A 17,889-nucleotide genomic window follows, 5' to 3' on the forward strand; every position below is an offset into this window, starting at 1 on the left:
ATTTGAGAAGGGCCTCCAACTGAAGGTTGGTTGCTGAGGTTCATTTCATTGTGTACTAACATCTAGGGTCTCAGAGGCCTCTAAATTCATGGTCCAAGGATGCTTAATTAGCATCCATTAGCAGAGTACTTTGGCATTATGTACATGATGCTGATTTTACAAGTATGGAGAATGGAAGATTTACGGTGTCAGAGAGGCTTCCCTTCTCATTCAAAGCAAGGCCTGAGAGGTTAGGCAAGGAGTCCCTGTGAGGGCACTGCATGAAGCTGTAGGAATGGCATCAAGGTGCAGTCAGGAATACAGGAAGTTGGAGATACCAGGAATGTTGAATATCTGGTGAGACAGGCTGCATGTGGTAAGCACAGCCAGCTCAAGAAAGAAGCTTTAAATTGCAACCATCAAGGCTATAATATTATGGTCACTTATGTCTTTTGGAACTCACATCTCAGTACCATCTGCCTGGACACCAAACATGAAATTATAGAACTTTTTGTTTGTCTGACTGGATTGCAGCCTTGCTTTGGTCTGATTGTTTTCATTCCTCTATACCTCTCTTTTGGAATGGAAAAGTTTATCGGTGCCATTTTACCTTGGGATTACTTAACCTTTCTTATCTTTACAGTGGTTCATGGCTAACAGTTTGCCTTGAGTCTCAGAGGAGATTTTATTTTATTTATTTATTTATTTTAGTCTTTTTTTTTTTTTTTTTTTTGAGACAGGGTCTCACTGTGCAGTTCAGCTGGACTTGAGCTCACTTTGTAGCCCAGGCTGGCCTCAAACTTGCAAGGATTCACCTGCCTCAGCCTCCTGAGTGCTGATATTATAGAGATGTGCCATGACAGCCAGCTCAGAGGAGATTTTAACTTGGACATTTTAGCAAAGTTGGGACTGTGGAGGATTTCAGGGAGGGATTAATGTGGTTTTAGTTTGTCTTGGTATAGTTGTATCATGTTACACAGAAGAATGACCTTTTGTTTATTTGGAGATTAAATACAGTTTAAGGAGTAGTGTTTGTGTGTAAAGTTGACAAGCACTGGGATGTTATGGTTGTGGTAAACAGCCAACTTGATTTATGTGGGAGCCACATAGGGGATTAGTAAAGTACTCACTGAGGTTTGCGTATAGGTCAAGGAGTCATGACCTTGTGTGTCCTCATCCCTTCCTTGGTAGAGCTGTTTCCTTATTCTGGTTCGCTGCCACCATGCACTGAGTAGCTTTGCTCTGACACATCTTTCTACCATGATATTCTTGCCTTGGAGTCAGTTTTTAACCAGTTCACAGATTAAACCCTGAATCTGTGAGCCAAATGAACCTCTTCTCCTTTGGGTTTCAGGGTGTCAGGTGATTTGTCCAGCAATGGGAAGACTGACTGACACAGTAACCTTATATAGAACACGTGAAGTTTGGACCCTCATATTCTAGGCCTTCCTCTCATAAAGACAAGAAAACCAGTGAGCAAACTGCGGATACAATCACTATGACACATATAATTACTGTAAAGTCAGAAAATATATGAAGGATATGAAAGGGAAGATAATTGACATTTTAAATGAAAGTAGTTCTTGGAATTACTTCCCTAAAATTTTGCTGTTCTTTGTACTTGTAAATCTTCTGTAAATTTATTGGAAGCTGATGTTTTTATCCTGTATGATTGGGTCATCCCAAGAATGAAAAGTTAAGCACAATCAATACATTCAATATCCATGTTCTAGAGTAAATATACAGAAATGTTTTTTGTAATGGATCTTACTGGCAATGATAGGCCACTTTTCTAGTAATAGCTTTAATATTTTGCAATCATTAAACCTACTGAAGCAATAAGAAATGATGAAAAGTTCACAGAAAGACAGGAAGTTCAGGAAGCTCACAGGAAGACAGAAGATGTGGTCCTTTGGAATATCTTGCTATGTCAGTTAAACCACAGATCAAAAAAGTCACTGGAGAAAGCTATCTCTGAGTCACAGCAAAGATAAAAAGGTTTTTAAAAAATATTAAAATGATTCCATATATGATGAAGTATATTTCCAAGGAGGTATCTACAATGATATTGTAAGGACTTCCTTATCATCTGGAGTATTTCATACAATTTAATTAATAACTATATCCAAAAGAAAGAACACACGATAAAATGAAAGTACATGCTCTGTGAGTGAGTGATAGTAACAAAGGGACAAATACAGATATATGAGCTTTCATTTTTAGACTTGTAATGTAAACCTAATCTAAAACCAAATTCATATCAGCATCACAGAAAAGATTCATTAAAATAATGTTTGATAATTCAGGAATGCCATGTTTGAGTTTTTCCTTTCGTAGGATGCATGCTGAACTTTAGGAATAAGTGAGGTACTGTTTTTGTTGGATATATTTTTTAGCAGCTGTTTTATAATTTTCATAGACACTTCCTTAAAAATTATGCAAGATAAAATACTCTGATGTTCATACTTTCTATAGTTTGTCACATACATATTTCTTTTAGGCACAGGAAAAGTAGTCTAAATTCTAAAATTCCAAATTTGCCTTCAAGTAAATCTCTTTAAAACTGTTTAGGAAAATGATAAAAATCTTCTAACTAAACCCTAAAACTCCTTTATAAATATAATTACATAAGCCAATTGGAAGATGGGAAAACTTACTGGTCACACAATTTGAATTGCCAAGTCTCAACTCAAAGGAAAAAAAAAATTTAATCTGAATGTTACTCTAACCTTTAATTTGTAGGTGACTTAATGTAATAACTGCAGATGAGTTTATTTCTTAACCTAAAATACCTCATTAGAATGCAAGGTCCACCTAGAAATGGATAACCTTAATTATGTGAGTTAGCAAGTTTCTACTAAAGCATTTAATGTTCATTCACTGAATTGATAAAGATAATTATGATCACAAAGGAAACATACCTTGGTAGTTATAGTAATTATTGCAAAAGAAACAAAAATCAGGTTAGCAATACTTGATGAATAAATACTTATAAATTAGGCTTCTTTTCTTACTGAGTACAATTGTTTTATTATTTAAAACAAGTATATGTGTATATAATTTTACCAACATTTTGAAAAAACACAAATTGTTAGATTAAGCATTTATTGATAAGAGGAACACCTTTTAAATACATGTAACTTATTAATCAACTTATTATACATAAAACACAATAGCTGTATAGTTATGTCTTGATATGCATAGGAGATTGTGTCTAGGATCTCCTACAAATACCTAAACTTCTAAATGCTCAATTCCTCGTGCAAAATATGCTTTTATTTGCATACAATCATCACATATCCTCCTGTATGCTTTAAATAATCATTATATTACTTATAATACTAATAAAATGTAAAAATTATATAAATTGTGGTCATGGTGTATTGTTAGGTAATAATGAGATAATAACAATTTAAAGGAAATATAAAAATACTGTTATTCTGATTGCAACATTGCACAAATGATCATACTTTATATACTAATTATATGAATATATGTAAAAATTAGAAAAAGTTCATATTTGGTAAATTGCAACAGCTGTTCCAGAGTGAAGAATGTATGTTCATAAAAAATTATTTGCAAGTTTCACTATGTTGATTATCTTGTTAAGTGAGAAAAATGAATTTTTAAAATGACAAGATAATTTCAAATATATCACAAAACTATTACCAAAGAAAGTCAACTAAAAGTACATCATACAATACTTTTGCATGCACCCTTTAAATATATGACAAAAAGTTGCTATCCTATGGAAATGAATGGAAAGAACCTTATCTAAAAGCAAAATTCTCCCAGAGCTTTTTAGTGAATAAAAAATACAGCTTAATCCACTCAGTAACAAACAGGCTCCAGTTTCTCTGGTGTTCACTGGCAGCTCCCAGCTCACTCGGTGTTTCAAGGTGGTGAAGAGCCATAGTCAAGCATGCGTGTGGGTACGTACACCAGTGAGCTTGCAGGTACACTTGAGCAGAAGGTGTGTGACAGGTCAAGACGGAAATGTATTTAAGAATATATGAAACAATGCACGGAAATTTACATTCCAAAAGCTGAAGTTACTTATTGGTATAAACATAGCTCTTGAATTTCTTTTTTTTTTGTTTGTTTTTTTTTTGGTTTTTCTCCGGTACCGGGAACCGAACTCACGACCTTGTGCTTGCCAGGCAGGCGCTTTTGCCGCTGAGCTAAATCCCCAGCCCCCTTGAATTTCTTTTTTACAGAATTAAGAAATAAAGCTTCTTTTTCAACTGATTACAATTTAATCAATAAAAAATCACGGATATTTGAGGATAACAGGGAAGACTTTATAAGCATCATACATGTGTGTGCATGCGTGCGTGTGTGTTCACAAAGCAAAAAATCACAAGACAACTTTCCTTACTAACGTTGGCTGTTTAAGACTTTAGCTTATATTTTCTTTCCAATTTCCATTCATTTTCATACAGGAAATAAAGCAAACTCTTCTCTTTTTTTCCTCGATGAGTAAAACAGCACATATCAATGTAACAGTGATTCTTAGACTGCTAAAATATACATATGTATTTTTCAAGCACAGAAACATCCTGATATAAACAATTTTTTCCAATGGTGTAAGATTTCCTTATGTAGAGACCAAAAGACTCAGAAACCAACCAAATCTCTTGAATGCTTTCAAATGATTCAGAGACTTTTCTATATAAATACAGACACATAAAAGTATGATGTGCTAAGCTATCCTTTCACCTGAGATACAGATACTCCTTCTGACTTTTCACTTAATTCATTAATTACAAATGATAATGTGTTTTCCAAATTATCTAAGTCACAAGAGAATATTGAAAGATTAGAATATATTATGAAAGTATATTAATTCAGAAGATTTTAATATTGAACTTTTCCAGCTATTATAAATTATATGAATTTCATTCTGCCGTGCCTTTAGGAATTTATATTAAAGTGACATGTAAAATTTTAAAAAATAATGGATAAAGCAGCCTTTAAGGTATTTCATAAAATAAAACCTGTCTGATACAACATGTAATTAACTGTCCAAAAGAAAAGGAGAACTTGGGAATCCAGTTTCTCAGGCAAAACTCATCTTCCTTTATCTCTTAACAGTGCAGCAGTTTGCTCTACACAACTTGCAGCAATGGAGAATGATCAAGCTCCTCTTTACTGTACCAGCCGACTCTGCATTCATTTAATTTCTACCTACATTGTTACACTATTTCTAAGGTACAGTTAGTTGAGTGATAGACTTTTTTTATATGAAACATCAAAGAATCAGTGCACTTAATGACACTTAAGAGTAATTAATATGAAAATTCTGATTTAAACCAATATTTAGATTCTCAGTTCAACACTTACTACTACATAGCTATTCCTGAAATACTAACAGCAGCAATATGGAAGTTACCGAGAATGTTAGTTGTCATTTTTCCTTTAAAGAAAAAAATCTACATTTGTGCATGACATGGCAAATGTATAGTCTTATGAATGCCATTATCCAACAAGTAAAATTCGGACCACAGAGCAGAAAGCTAGCAGATGAAGAATTTGCTCACCTGGTGGCAGCAGATCAACAGACTGAAGTCTAGTTGTGATGGTGTGTAGGGTGAGGATAGCAAAGGAAAGCAAAGTCGGGAATGCTTGAAAAATAAAATATTTTTAGTTAACAAATAGAAAAGCCAAGAGGTAAAAAATGGCCAATTGAATCATGAATCCTTTTCTATTGATTGTAATTTTTACCTGAATATCCCTTATATTAAAAATTCCCTATATTGATAAGTCCATGAAAGATATAGCTATTGACATTTCCCAAATACATATGACATAATCCTAGTGGAAGAAAATTACGTTTTGGGTGTGGGCATTCCAGTTTAAATGAGATGGAAACAGTACAAGTAAGTATATGAATCCCTATGTCTATGGGAAAAATAATCTCATGATGATGAAGCTTGCATTTATCTAAACTAAGATAAACAGTGTTCTACAATATGAGTGGATGTACACAAACAGGCCACCAAAATGAAAGTCAGAAACTGTCAATTCTATAATATCCCCAGAGACTGAGGCATTAATATAAACATTTACTGCATTTTAATATTAATTATACACTGTATATTGTCCAGAACTCAAAATAACAGATTTATATAATTTAGCTCTTTTTTTTTTCACTAGGTGAATGATTTATTATTATCATATTGATAATGCGAGACTCTTTAGCCACTTTGGGGAACCCATGTCCCCAGAAGCCTTTCCTGGTGCCCACAGTAGCCCAGGGCAGTGTTTGTTAGCAGGACAGACAAGAGTACAGATTCATCGCAGGTGCCTGAGCTTTTCTCTTCTTCTGCAGAAAAACTGCACACTCGTGATTCTGAGCAGAATCTATTTCGTTTTTTCTTCTTGGGAAATAGCCCTCAAACCAGGAATATTCCTGAAAAGAGCAGGAGCAGGAGAACTGCTAAGTTTCCTGCCCGATCTTGCTTCCTGACTTGGGTGGGGTTGAGAACAGGCTGAAAGAGGAGGAGTAATTTGGCTCTTTAATGAATCACCCAATATTTAAAAGTGTATTGACTATAATAATAGATATATGTATATATATATCCCACATATGTATGATGTTTTTCGCAACTTCTATTATTTATGTAAGATGAAGCCTTTATATAATTCAAAATTAAAGCAATATAGTTTTTTTGTTTTGCTTTTCATAAGTATCTAACTTAGGTATACAATGAATGTGTGTAATTGATCTACTTCTTAGATTAAAGTAAAAATGAAAAGAACGTTTTGTTTGCATTAGTGTTACTGAAATGTGCAGCAAATATTAGAAATCAATTGCTGCCTAAAGGTTCTGCCCCCTAAAAAATGCCTGCTGCTGAGCAAAAGTAGCTTCATTCTTAAGTAGTCTCATTTTCTTAGTTTGAAGCTTTCTTCACATCTGTTGCTTGACCCTCTCCACTATTCAAGATTCCAGCGTACAATAGGCAGAGGAGTCAATAACAGGAAGCTCAAATATTTTTCTCAAAGTTACCCTTCAGATTTTTAAAAATTATTTTGTGTCTTTTTCTCCCCTGGCTTCACATTTAATTTGTGAATTTCTCTCCTATTCTTTTTAAAATTTTATTGGTACTTCTTAGGTGGACATGATGATAACACTCATCACAGGGAATCTGGACCTGTACTTGGTATATCTTGCTGCTTGTTTTTTTCCTCTTTCTCATTCCCCGGCTTCAGTCCTCCTTCCCCTTCTTATTTACATAGCTTTGTTTCCATCTTCTCCTTCTATTCTTTTCCCTTGTTCTTTATCCATCTCTCTTCTGCTATTAAAGCATACTTCCAAAACAGATAGAAATAACTGAAAATGAGTCTCCAGCAAGAGTTAAATTATGTCTATTCTCATAGCTAACAAAAAAAAGAGAGCACAGGATACGCAGAATATTTACTTTTTTTTAGTAGGTTCAGCTTAAAATTTAGAATAGCTCTCATCCAAAACTTATACTGGAAAACTTAGACTCAATATATATGTCCTCAATTTATTCTTCTTTTATTATTAGACTTATTTGTCTTTTCTGCATATGAAATGGTTTTCTTAAATTTTCAATTCTAACAGCAAAAGGACTTATCTTCTAACTCATGATCATTTTACTATGTAAGAAGCTCTTTACATTTACTTGATAATAATCCAGACGTACTAGCCAATATCAAATATACTTTATATACATATTGATAATGTCATATGCTATAAAGTAATTTAGCGAATCAATTTAAGTGTATAACTACTGGAATAAAAAACATGCATCCCATCAATCTTGGAGAAAAAAAAAAAAAACAGCTAGAGGCTGTGCCCTTGGTTAAATACTGTGCTCCAAAATTCATTTCCACCTAGAATATCAGAATATAACCTCATTTGAAAAGAGGGTCTTTGCATGTGTAATTATTTTAAAATGCAGTCTTCATAGATTACAATTGGCTCTAATCTAAAGATTGATGTAGTAAGAGAAAACAGACACAGATATAGTCACACAGGGAAAACACCATGGGGCCACAGAGGTGGAAATCAGAGGGAGGGAATGGAATTCTGACACCACCAGAAGCCAGGAAGAGGCAAGGAAGGATCCTCCCTCTAGACCCACAGACAAAGCATGGCCTCAAGGGTAACATGATTTCGTACTTCTAATCTCCAGAAGTATCACAGAATAAACCTTTGTTGTTTGAAGCCAGCAACAGTAATTTGATACATCAGCCTTAGACTTAGAAAACTAATACAGGTTATCAAAAAGAAAGTTTAAAATAAGAAGAGGGGAGAGAGGGCAAGAGAAAGATAGAGAGAGAGAATCTATTAAGAATGGCAATGAGACAAACTGTAAAAGTGGATAGCAAATTCTGGAAAGGAAAAACAAGATGGAAATTAAAAATTAACTTGATGTTTTCCATATTATAGTTCATAAATAAACAATTTAGTAAGAGAGATAATGACGTATGATAGTGGAATTGATGCCACTGACCATACAGCTTCTCGGGAAATTACCTAGAATGTACATAAATGATTGTTTGAAATCATACAAAAACTTTCAAGTAATAATGGTCTACAGTTTACTATAGTTCAATTTACAAGTTTTTGTATTCTGATGATACAAGAAAACTGTACATTCAGCAGAAATTGCTTTGAATTTTCATCTTTTTTGTGCTAGTGGTTTATGAGAGAATATTCTCTCAGGTAACTATAGCTCCAAATCATCTGATCATGAGTGTAAACAATAAGCTATTGTGTTCTCTGTTGCTAAACAAAGCAGTTGAATAGGTTCAATGGTTTAAATGAATTTTTTACTTAGGCTATTTTCTATCTTATGATCTGTTTATTTGGATATAGATTCAAAATAATTTGAAAAGAATCTATGGAATATTTTTAAAAGCATGAAATTTAATAGGTCTTTTGCTTATTATTATTTTTTTTTCTTTTGCTTATTTTCAAAGACTACTAAGGCCTCTCTCTTCGGTTTGTAGAATGTTTCTTTTTTATGCTTTATATATCGCATTTTAGTGCCAGCTGAAGGGGTAAACAGTTAAACAGTGAATGTACATTACTGGGTTAGTAAACCAAATTTGTGATAAAGTTATATGCACATATATGTATGCGTATTTGAGTTAAGAAACAAAAAAATGATAATCATTTAAAAGAAAAAAATTATAGTACTCTTTTGTAAATATGGCTTTGTTCACATGTATGTACTTTACATGAAACAGTATGAATTGTTTTGAGAGAGTTTAATGGACTATAGCATTATCTCAAAATGTATACTAATAACTTTTACATTTTTGATACATATTTAGACGTTTAAAATATTCCATATTTATATATGCCTTGAAAGGCATCTCCAAAATGAAAAAAATTAAGTCCCACATATATTTTTCTTAAAATATTCTGATAGTAATGCCAAGAAAATATACTAGTAGATTAGGAATTGTTATATTACTAGTAAAGGACTTTATCCCAAGTTAACTTATATTGTGTTTCTTTAAGAGTTTATATATGATGTCATTTTTTAAGACATTATAGTTCAGGAAAGATAATAATTGTGGGAATAGAGAAAACTAAACGTCAAAATTATTTTAAAAACTTGAGTCAAATATCACAAGTATGTTGTTCACAGAGAAGATGATGCTATTTTATAACTAATGTAGAAAGACTATTCGCGTTCCCTTAGTAACTGCAGAGCTTCAAAACTGATCTCTCTGAATTATATAATATCCCGAAAGTGATTGATCTTAATGGTGTTTTAAAAGCAAAAACAAGGGGCTGGGGACTTAGCTCAGCGGCAAAAGCGCCTGCCGGGCAAGCGGAAGGTCGTGAGTTCGGTTCCCGGTACCGGAGATAAACCAAAGAATAAATAAATAAATAAATAAAAGTAAAAACAGTACCTAATACACAAATGCAAGAAAATATTTCTGATTGTTTTGTGATATTGTTCGTGCTGGAGTGTTTCTGCCAAGCTATTTCAGTTTCTCTAAATGAAAAATTAATGCATGTTTATCGTAACGTAGTAAATTACACCCCTGTCATTTTTTTTCGAATCGTGCCTTCCAAGTATTGTGTCCACATCTTCAGTTTCAATGGTTTTGAGGGCAGGAATTTGAGTCACTGAGGCAGGCTTCATAATCAGACATAGCTATGAAATTGAAATTATTCCTAATATTTGTCTATCAGTCATTATGATGACCCAGAAATACAATGGAAAATTAGATTTCAACAAAAAGGGCCTATGTTAACACTAAGAGTGATCACAGGGGAAAATGTTGGATACATTTTTGGTTTTCTATAAATTTTCTACTGTCTACAAGAGCGCTTTCGCGAGCAGATTTTGTTATCTGTAATGCCTACCCAAAAGTCATGAAGACATAATAAGCCATGTAATCATCATTATCTTTGACAATGGCTACAAAGCAAAGAAAAATCACTTAAACCCTTTCACTTTGATGTCAAAACAAAATGGCACACTGACAGGTACAGACTGGGCTGTGATTAAATTGCCATGACTACAAACCTGTATAACTGACTTTTCATTCATTTAGTCTTGAAATCAGAGGACACACATCTGAAAGTATAAAAATAGCCAACAAAGCTAGAAATAAAGCTTATCTGAAAATCTCTCTGTGAATTTTTTAAAGTAATGACAATAGAAATAAATGTAAAATGAAAAGGATCAATTAAGATTTTATTATGGCAGACAATAAACAATATTGTTGGCCTAAGCAATCAAAAATACCAAGCTTATATGCATTCCATAATTATAAATGAGTCATTTTCTGATAATTTGTTCATTATTGTTGCTTTTGCAATTCATGTTGTATTTTCCTATTCAAAAACTTCAGAATTAAATAGACTTTTACCTTAGTTTACAGAAACATGCTAAACTCATATGTGGCTGGTCTCTGGTAGTAAGCGAAGTGCTATACTAGCTCTCAGCTAATGAATTTGATGTCCTAGCAACAAAGACCGATAATAATGGGAAGCAGAAGAAGAAAAGGGTTAGTTCCCTCTTTCCCAGCCACAGATGTGATTCTCTGAGATGTGTGAAATAAGAATTGATGTATTATAACACACTTTTCTTCTCCTATCCTTTTTTTTCTTCCATCTTACATTCTTTACTGCATCCTTACACTTACTAGATTTTCCTTATATCACTTGGGAAATACCACCTTGGCTTATTCCCTGCTTGGAAGTTCTTTGTGCTCTCAGAATTATCTATAGGCTTTTCCTTCCATAAGAAAGCTTCCTTTAATGCCAAGCAGCTCATATCTAGTATCATACTGAGACTCAAAAATACTGATTTTATTATATACAAAGACTTTTGGCTTAAAAATAGTTGGTAGTCCTCTCAAATATTGAGCAAAAGAGAGTACTTTATATAAAGTTTTATATTAATTTCTTGGTTAAAGAATGTGTGTCCTTAAAAAAGCATGACTGGGCTGGGGATATAGTTTAGCAGCACAGCACCTGCCTGGTAAGTGCAAGGTCCTGAGTTCGATTCCTGGTATTCCCCTCCCACCAAAAAAAAGCATGAACATTTATGCAAGTTATCATCTAAATTTGTTGTATTTTAATAAAAAAGAGTCTGGTGATATATAAATGGAAACAAGGTAGAACATACACATACACATGTGCATATGTATAGCACACATATGAACATCCATATACACAAAGACTTACAGAAAGAAATCAGAGAGGCAGTGTCACATGGGAAACTTCTGGCACACCTAGTTATGCCTTTCTTTTTTTTGTTGTTTTTTTTTTTTTTTTTTTTTTTTTTTTTTTTGTTTTTTCTCCGGTACCAGGAACCGAACTCACGACCTTGCGCTTGCTAGGCAGGCGCTTTGCCGCTGAGCTAAATCCCCAGCCCCTAGTTATTCCTTTCTAGTAGCTTTTCCATTCCTCTACCTTTTGAACTTGCAGCATCAACAGTTCAGGTATGACAAAGACAAAGACAGCAGAAGAGCATTCGTTCTCATGTGGGTCCATGTAGGTCATTTATAAATCAAAGATTGCCGGTTTTGTCACATGTGACTGCTTTGTATACAGCTGTGTTCATGGAAAATGCAAGACAATGGAGGTAATGGGAGAATACTGAAACCATCCCTCGGCTGTAGCTACTTACTCTGCTTGAATTAAAATTTTGACCTTGAGACTAAGACTTCTACAAATATTGAATAAAAATGTTTGGCAATTACAGTATTGAGGAAGGACTGGGTGGAGTTTGGCAAACCCCAATAGCTAGAAACAAAGTTCACTACAATATGTGTTCTAGACAAAACCTCTAAAGTTCTGTATCCTTTCAACCTCTTATCTGTAAATGGGGATATTTTTAATGGAGATATAATAACGACTTAGGAAATTTATCATGTAAATCACTGATGAGTTCATGCAAGTAGTTTTGTGAAAAGTCCTATTAAGTTACGTCGTTATGGCAGAATTACCAAGTCGAGGAATATACAATATAATTACATACAAACTCCAAGTGAATATGGGCAATATGGAAGTCAACATTATTTATTTTGGGGTTCCAGTTTTGTGTCACAGAGCAAAACATACAGCCGGCCATAGTAATGCATGCCTGCAATTCTAACTACTCAGAAGACTGAGACAGGAAGATATCAACTTTCAGACTAACTATGGCCAATTAATAATAACCCATCTAAAAAAATAGAAAGAAAAGAGTTGGGGAAACAATTTACTGCTAGAATATTTGCCTAACATGTGCAAAACCTTCCATTCAATCCCCAGCACTGCCAACAAAACATACAGTTGCTGTCCTTACTATCATTATTATTAAAATGCCTAATATAATATTCTCCATTAGAATTTAAGTGTACAATGAGTAGTTCATATAGTCTTTTGGGTATGATTTTAATTTGCAATTGAAGTAAAATATCATAAATAAATATCATAAGTTCTTTGCTTCTAGTTTAATATAATATGAGGGTCTCAGTTTGGGCCATTGACCCATGAATCTATGCTTCTCTAATGGAAGAGTGCTTTCAGAATACAGGAAACCAAAAGCTGACAGCTTATACTCCCAAAAAAGAAAATTCTTAATAAAATATAATGCAAAATATTATTTCTTTATCAGCCAAATATCAAAATAATTAAATGGAGAACCAAATCATGGTTGCAATTTAAGATATGAGAATCAATCAAATAACACTAGTCAGGAGGCCCATAAGGGCTCATTAACTGTTCTCTGACTTTAGATGAGTTTTAGAAAGAGAAAAAATATCTGAGACATACAAGAAAGATAAAGGTATTTCACCAGGACCACACATAAACCAGAGGCAGATCAAAGTGGGGAGCACACATCTGATATAAACTTTAAAATGCTGTTTTCCCACCCCTATCCCCTTCAATTTATAGAAACTGTGACAAGGTAATTTGATAAACTTTGAAAGACAACGCCAGCTGTTATCTTTCTTTGATGATTTCAGTAAAGCAAATACTATTTTAAAAGATTATTTTTTACCAGATTTTAATACTGAAAGAGAATAATGAGGAAGGGTTATTGTTCAGTTTTATTTTTGAATCAATATCTTCATATATCTGTAAATAGTGACAGAAAAATATATCTCATTTACCTTTTATATGAACATTGTGCAAAGAATCCTAGTTTCAGAATTCCTTTTCTAAATTTTTCTATCTAGTTCAAGATTTCCTGTATGTGACTGACTGCTCACACACAGACTGACAGCTGTATAAATAGATTCATTTTATATTTTTCCAAAGGCACTTGGACAATATCGACAAAACTTCAAACAAAAGAAACTATTAATTCTCACAATCCAGTTTCTTTAATTTCTTAAAACAAATGTATCCATCTAAATTTCTTCCTTTGAAGCTGTTGTGCAGTTTGAATCTCAAAGAAGATATAATTAGAAGTAATAGTTAATATTTTAGAGATGAGAGGAATTTTAGATATCATGCAACGTCTGTTTCTCAGATAAAAAAACTGAAATTCAAAATAGTTAGTGGCAAACTAACTAACTCCTGACACCAAGTCTGGTTTTTAACCAAGACTACATGTACCTATATATTTTTCTTCATACGTCACTTTGCTAATAGTCCATAACAAATTGACCACATACTGCATTACACTAACTTAAAAAACTTTGAAAGTGGTAGAGGCTGCTATTAATAATCATGACTGTACAACAAACAGAAAGACACATTTTTCAAAGTAGATGTGATGTGATAACCCTACCGATAGGAGCAAGGGAGGCCAAGGTTAGCAGCCTTTACATGGTCCTAAAAAGAACATTTAAAAAATAAAATTGTCATTGGAGTCCAATAAACTTAACTCTTATTTTTCTTGAAAATAATATTAATCTTTTACTGTTGAAAAATTGCAAATTTACCAAGTGACTACAAAGAAAGTTCCTTTTAATGTGCAGAAAAGTGTGCTAGAAATGTTTTGCTTTTATGAACAACAATACATATTATTATAAACAAAGCTAGAGGGAAGGGGGAGAAAGCCATACAAAATGTTAAGTTCATCTAAAAAGCTTAAGTCAAATTAAGAATTATAAAATGTAGTAATCAAAATATATGTTGTAAAAAATTTAATAACTAAAACATTGTTAGTAAAGAAAAGCTCATTTTAAAAATAGGAATAAAAAGGCATTAGGTCTAGAATGAAAATGTAAGTATGCAGAGACAGTGTAAATTAATCATACAAAACAGAAAACAAAATATAAGGTGCAAATTTGAAGAAAGTGTTCTTCTGGCACTCATTGGATAATGGAAGAAAGACAGATCAAAAATTTAAGTTGTAAACATAGTTGAGAAAATAGGTTATTAAAAATTTAGGAAATTAATAGAAACAGCCAACATTTTTTTTTCTAATTTGGGAAGAATAAATAGAGGTATAAATTATTTTATACACACACAAATCAATGAAATGTAACAGCATAAACTTTCTAGTATCACTTTGGACACAATATCAATGGCTATAAGAGAATGCACATGAATTATAGTGACACAAGCTGAGACCATTCAGATATACTGTCGCTAGTAATTATGTAGGACACCAACAGATCCTGGCAATGGTTAATCTAATAAATCCACCATTATCTCTAATACTTTACATCTGTGCCTCGAGCTAAACTGTTGTCAGAATGAAGCTTTGTTTACATACGACTGAATCAGAGTGGGGAAAGATGTCAAGGCCGCTCTAATTATTTCTCTGTTCTTTCAATTTTTGACATGGGATAGTTAGCTGGTATTTTGTTCTGATTTTTTATGAGGTACTAAAGTTCGTCTTTTTATTTCCTTTAAAGGTATGCTACATAATGTGAAAGCAACTGCTCATTTTGTTGTTTGGCTCTGAAATCCATCTTTGGAAGAGTGCAAGGCCATTCTATAAGACATCATCTCTGACTTTCATATCTATATGACCTGAATGAATCTGCTTCAGAGTGAGAGATAATATGGTTAATATGTTGGGATATTTTTTGAGTGGGTCAGTGTATTCAATAGTATCTGTGTAATAGGTCAGTTGAATTCACTATATAATATTAAAATTATTAATTAAAATTGTAAAAATCACAATAGGGTATTTGGTGTTTTTCAGTAACAAAAAGAACCGAGCAAAAAGTACTGTCCAAACTCTATAATCAATCTGTTTCCCAGGAAGATCACATAAAAACACACCCAGCCACCCACCCCCCCACTGCCCCCCCCCACAAATCAGGATGATTTTCATAATTTACTTAAAACCAACATTCTAACTCTGATTTTACTTCAAACTGAATTTATGCATGACGGACTTCCTAGCCTCAACTTTCCTACTTGTCAACAAAGAAAATTTGTTTCTATAAATATTTTCTGTGGGTAATACTTAAAAAGAAGCATATACAATGAAGGATCTTTTGGTATTATAATAACAAAGCAAAAATTACTACATATACAGTGCCTCTCTTTATATATATTTTCTCCATTTTCATATGTAGGCATGAAATCAATACAATCTACTCAGGACAATTTTATAAATTTCTGACAACATAAAGTGCAACTCAAGATAAAAATCTTACTTGATAAAATATCTATACATGAGTCTCACTACTGTATGTGCTCTACTGCTTTGTCAAGACTGTCAATGTTCACTGCCTCTGCACTGAGATGCTGCATCATGTGACATGGTTATCTATGGAAACAACTGCACAATGTCTGAGACACTAAAATATGTTCTTACATATTTGAAAGAATCAGAAAATTTCAAAGTATAATTGTGAACAATTTCATTTCACTCCATAAAGATGATTTAAACTTATTCAATATACAGTACTCCAGTACTAGGAATTCTGGCATTGTGTTTTATTTTTTATCTCTTTCAAATATTTTTTGTAGCCACACACAATACTTTTTATTTTGAACTAAAGAAGGTTAACCATATAAAGTGTATTGTAATTTTTTTTTAATCTAGAACATTTGACTTTCAACCATATAAAGGATATATAAAGACTATCATTCTTTTTCAGGCAGCATGATTTTTAGCAGAGGATTCACAGTTAACTTTTGGTAGAAATATGTTATTGGAACCCTGAGTAGCCAGCAACATGGTAAAAGAGTGATTTGTGATGCATATAAGAAACAGATGGCTTCCTCATGCCATTTAGTCACTTTGTTTAATTTTCCAAGATTACTGCATTGCTTTCATGGTGAACTGTATTCATTAAATGTTCAACATATTAACATAAATCTAAAAGAAAAACTTTAAAATATCTTGTAATACCTCTTCAAGAAAAAAATAGTCCTTTTGGATTTCTTTCTTTCCTTTTTTTTGGTACCGGGAATCGAACTTAGGACCTTCCGCTTGCCAAGCAAGCACTTGTGCTGCTGAGCTACATTCCCAGCCCAATTCTTGGATTTCTATCCAAAAAAAATCATGCAAAAATGTGCTAAATCCCTGCTCTACAAGATGGCTAAATGCAAAAAAAAAAAAAAAAAAAAAAAACCATGTATTTTGTGAACAAGGTGATCTACTTCATAGCTCATGAAAGTCCAGAAAAAGCGGAAAACCTGCTTGACTTTGTAGTGCTTTTACTTAATAAGAAGAATCCCATGAAATTCAATGAAGAGAGTGGCATCAAAAAAAAAAAAAAAAAAAAAAAGAAGAAGAAGAAGAACAAGCAGGTTCCATAAGGAACAGAAAACAGCTTTCATAAAAGATGCCCTCGACTTAATAAAAGGAAATTATTCCACTTGAAAGAAGAATTTCCTGATGATTTCCTCAAGTCTACTTAAAATTTTTAAAAATTTTAGTATTATTAAAAACAAACCAAGTGGGCAATTACCAATTTGTTGAGAGTGTCAATCAACCCTGTTGTGGGAAGAATTCAAGTAGATGAAAACACTATTAAACTTCGTATGTGAGTCCTTCTTCTACTTAGAAAAATTTTAACAGTTTCCCTGCAATCAAAAGAAAAAAAAGGGGGGCTCTTCCCAATTATGCATTTTAATTTATAATTCCTTTCTAATCTTTCTTGTTAATATGCAAAACTTACATCTAACTTTTAAAAAGATCACTAGCAAATTTTATCTAGTGTAAATGATAAATTCAAATTTCATCTCAAAAAATTTCATCCCTAATAATGCTTTATAACATGTAATATAGTTTACTAGATGAACCTTAAGGTAGTTGTAATTAGTTTAAGGAATTTTAATTCTTTGGGTATTTTCCTTAAATATATTTTTGTTTACAGAAAGTATTTGCATTTCCATTGGAAATAACATTGTCATATTTGTCAATACTCTCTTTTATTCTGTTACTCTACTTGATTAATAGGGTCTTCTCATACTGCTAGAACTAAAATACCATAGGGGCTGGGGATTTAGCTCAGCGGCAAAAGCGCCTGCCTGGCAAGCGCAAGGTCGTGAGTTCGGTTCCC

The 17,889-nt window shown here is 32.9% G+C and overlaps 1 protein-coding gene across 5 annotated transcripts in view; it reads right to left on the bottom strand.

Moving 5' to 3' along the window:
* Positions 1-17,889, bottom strand: part of Pcdh17 (protocadherin 17) — a 91,616-nt gene that overhangs the window by 11,702 nt on the left and 62,025 nt on the right. For 4 of the 5 annotated variants that reach the window (XM_013516720.1, XM_013516718.1, XM_013516710.1 and 1 more), the window contains exon 4: positions 5,520-5,603. The exons of the other annotated variant lie outside the window; for it this stretch is intronic. In XM_013516720.1, the coding sequence (XP_013372174.1) occupies positions 5,520-5,603 (84 nt within the window). The remainder of the gene's footprint in view (positions 1-5,519; positions 5,604-17,889) is intronic. 5 annotated transcript variants of the gene reach the window in all.

This window comes from Chinchilla lanigera, unplaced genomic scaffold (genome assembly GCF_000276665.1).
Source record: "Chinchilla lanigera isolate Chin_1 unplaced genomic scaffold, ChiLan1.0 scaffold00003, whole genome shotgun sequence".
NCBI lineage: Eukaryota > Metazoa > Chordata > Mammalia > Rodentia > Chinchillidae > Chinchilla > Chinchilla lanigera.